This window comes from Vicia villosa, linkage group LG4 (assembly GCF_029867415.1).
Source record: "Vicia villosa cultivar HV-30 ecotype Madison, WI linkage group LG4, Vvil1.0, whole genome shotgun sequence".
NCBI classification, from domain to species: Eukaryota; Viridiplantae; Streptophyta; class Magnoliopsida; order Fabales; family Fabaceae; genus Vicia; species Vicia villosa.
In genome coordinates, this window is record NC_081183.1 from 25,603,218 (window position 1) to 25,605,474 (window position 2,257).

The 2,257-nt window shown below is 32.4% G+C and overlaps 1 protein-coding gene across 1 annotated transcript; it reads left to right on the plus strand.

Moving 5' to 3' along the window:
* The first annotated feature begins 1,073 nt into the window (after positions 1-1,073).
* On the plus strand, positions 1,074-1,804 carry LOC131598985 (DNA repair protein RAD51 homolog). Its single transcript, XM_058871511.1, has 3 exons — positions 1,074-1,169; positions 1,310-1,454; positions 1,689-1,804. The coding sequence occupies exons 1-3, from the start codon at positions 1,074-1,076 to the stop codon at positions 1,802-1,804; spliced, it is 357 nt and encodes a 118-aa protein (XP_058727494.1).
* Positions 1,805-2,257: the final 453 nt, after the last annotated feature.

A 2,257-nucleotide genomic window follows, 5' to 3' on the forward strand; every position in this document is an offset into this window, starting at 1 on the left:
AACTTGATGTGTATTGTAATTTTATGTGTATGTCTTTATAAGCCTTTTTAGGAGTATGTGTAATGTCTATGTGTTTTTGTAACATACTCTATCAAAAAATGTTTAATATCATGTGCATTTGGTCACAATTATCAGTTGAATGTAATAAATGTTGTTTGACACAATTGAATATTATTAATGTTCCTCCATATAGTTTATCAGTTCATTGTTATTCCTAAATTTTTGGCAAATGAGAAAGCAATTTTTTACATACATAATGATACAAGATGTTGAAATTTCCTAAACACATAACAAATTATCTAAACATTATCATAAAATTATTGGCTTATCACAAAATGACATTAACATAGAAGCTGATATTGTTGCAAGACAAAATGACATTAATTGATATTGTTGCAAGACATATGCATATTTCCATAAAGGTTCCAAAGGGCATTAACATGTTACATATATATGTTCAAAATAAAGTACAAAATATCAAAATGTTACCATGACATCACTACAACATTTTTGGCCTACGGCCACGCTAAATTTTTCCACAACTCAAAAACGGTGGCCACATACAAGCTTTGGCCAGGGTTTTCAAATCGTAGACATAAGTTTTGAAACATTGAATCCGGAATGTGAAACTGTGGCCTTTTTTTCATTTGTCACGGTTAACAAACTATAGATATTTTAAGCCACAAATAAAAACCGCGGCATTGTAATTTTCACTAAAAACTGTGGCCCAAACCCAAAAAAATATATCCCGCAAGAATTTCTCTCTTTTTTTAGTTTCCCCCTCGTTAATTATTTTATTTTCTAATTTTTTTAATAAAAAAAATTGAAAATGTAAATACAATAAGGTGCCATAAGTTTAACCTAATTTTGTTCTTCTAAACCCTAAAAGCTTGTCAAACAAAGCTTTGCGAAGCAAAATACTTTTTCGTGCCTCTCTATCAAATTTTTGAATCCCTCTCTCCATCTTGTTCTCTTCCCTCTTTTCCCTTCTCCCTCTTCTGCCTCAACTCTCCCTATTACCCATTTTTCTTATCATTCAAGGTCTCGTTGTTGTGTTAAAAAACAAGCATATCATGGAGCAGCAGCGACTCGAGAAAACAACACAACAACAACAAGACCAAGAAATCGAAGAGATTCAACACGGTCCTTTACCCGTCGAACAACTTCAGGTATAAAATTTCTCTTATTTTCCAAATTTCACCCATTTTTTGCAATTTCATTTTTAGGTTGCCCCAATTGATTAATATCGAAAAAGAAATTTCCCCCTTTTTGCTGTTGTTGATTGTTCCGTGATTGATTGTGATCTCAGACATCTGGTATAGTTGCACTTGATGTTAAGAAGCTTAAAGATGCGGGTATTTGTGCTGTTGAATCTGTTGCTTATACTCCTAGGAAGGATCTTTTGCAAATCAAAGGTATCAGTGAAGCCAAGGTTGACAAGATCATTGAAGCAGGTAATCAATCATTCACTTTCACCTTTGTTTTAGGGTTTGTTTGGATGAGTTTATCTTTAGTGTGAGATTCTTTATGTTAGCTTATTTAAACAACTTATTTTGTGTCCATAAGTTGTTTTCAGCTTATTTTCAAAAGCTCTTCAAGATAGCTTATGGAAAACATCTTAGAGCTTATATGAACATAATTTGACTTTATTGAGTCTGTGGTGTTTGGTCTATTTTGTTTATTGATAGCTTCTAAGCTGGGGCCTATGGGTTTTACTAGTGCTAGTGAGCTCCATGCCCAACGAGTATCGATTATTGAGATAACCACTGGGTCAAGAGGGCTTGACAAGATATTAGAAGGTTAGAGTCTGAATTGTAAATGCTTCTTTTATGTGTAAATAGAAAAATAAAAGTTTATTTTGGTGAAAACAGGTGGAAGAGATCCGAAACGACATGCAATTTTGACAAAGTTCTTGAAATTTTCGTCAAGGTATTCATAATTTTCGTCAAGCTTGTTGTGGTTAATATTTTGTGCATCTCTTTAAACCCTAAACCCTAAGTGAAATGACACTGTTTTTGTCCGAGTTTGGGTCGTTTTCATACGGAAGATGTGGGGATTTGATTTTCTTGAAACTATTAAAAGAATGTTTTTGACATATCAAGTGTACTTTTATTAAATGAAGAAAAGTAAGAAATGGATTTATACTTTTAAATGTTGAATTGCTATATTCTGTTTGATAGTTTTGTTATCTTGATGTCAATATTTTATTGTTTCAAGACTTCCTCCATAACACTCTTTCATGTTTTCTATTCTCCTT

What these genes read in the sequence shown, in the direction of transcription:
- LOC131598985 (XM_058871511.1), top strand. Translation starts at nt 1,074, where the DNA reads ATGGAGCAGCAGCGACTCGAGAAAACAACACAACAACAACAAGACCAA. An exon ending in TACCCGTCGAACAACTTCAG is followed by an intron (nt 1,170 to 1,309) that starts GTATAAAATTTC and finishes TTGTGATCTCAG; the next exon opens with ACATCTGGTATAGTTGCACT. An exon ending in TGACAAGATCATTGAAGCAG is followed by an intron (nt 1,455 to 1,688) that starts GTAATCAATCAT and finishes GTTTATTGATAG; the next exon opens with CTTCTAAGCTGGGGCCTATG.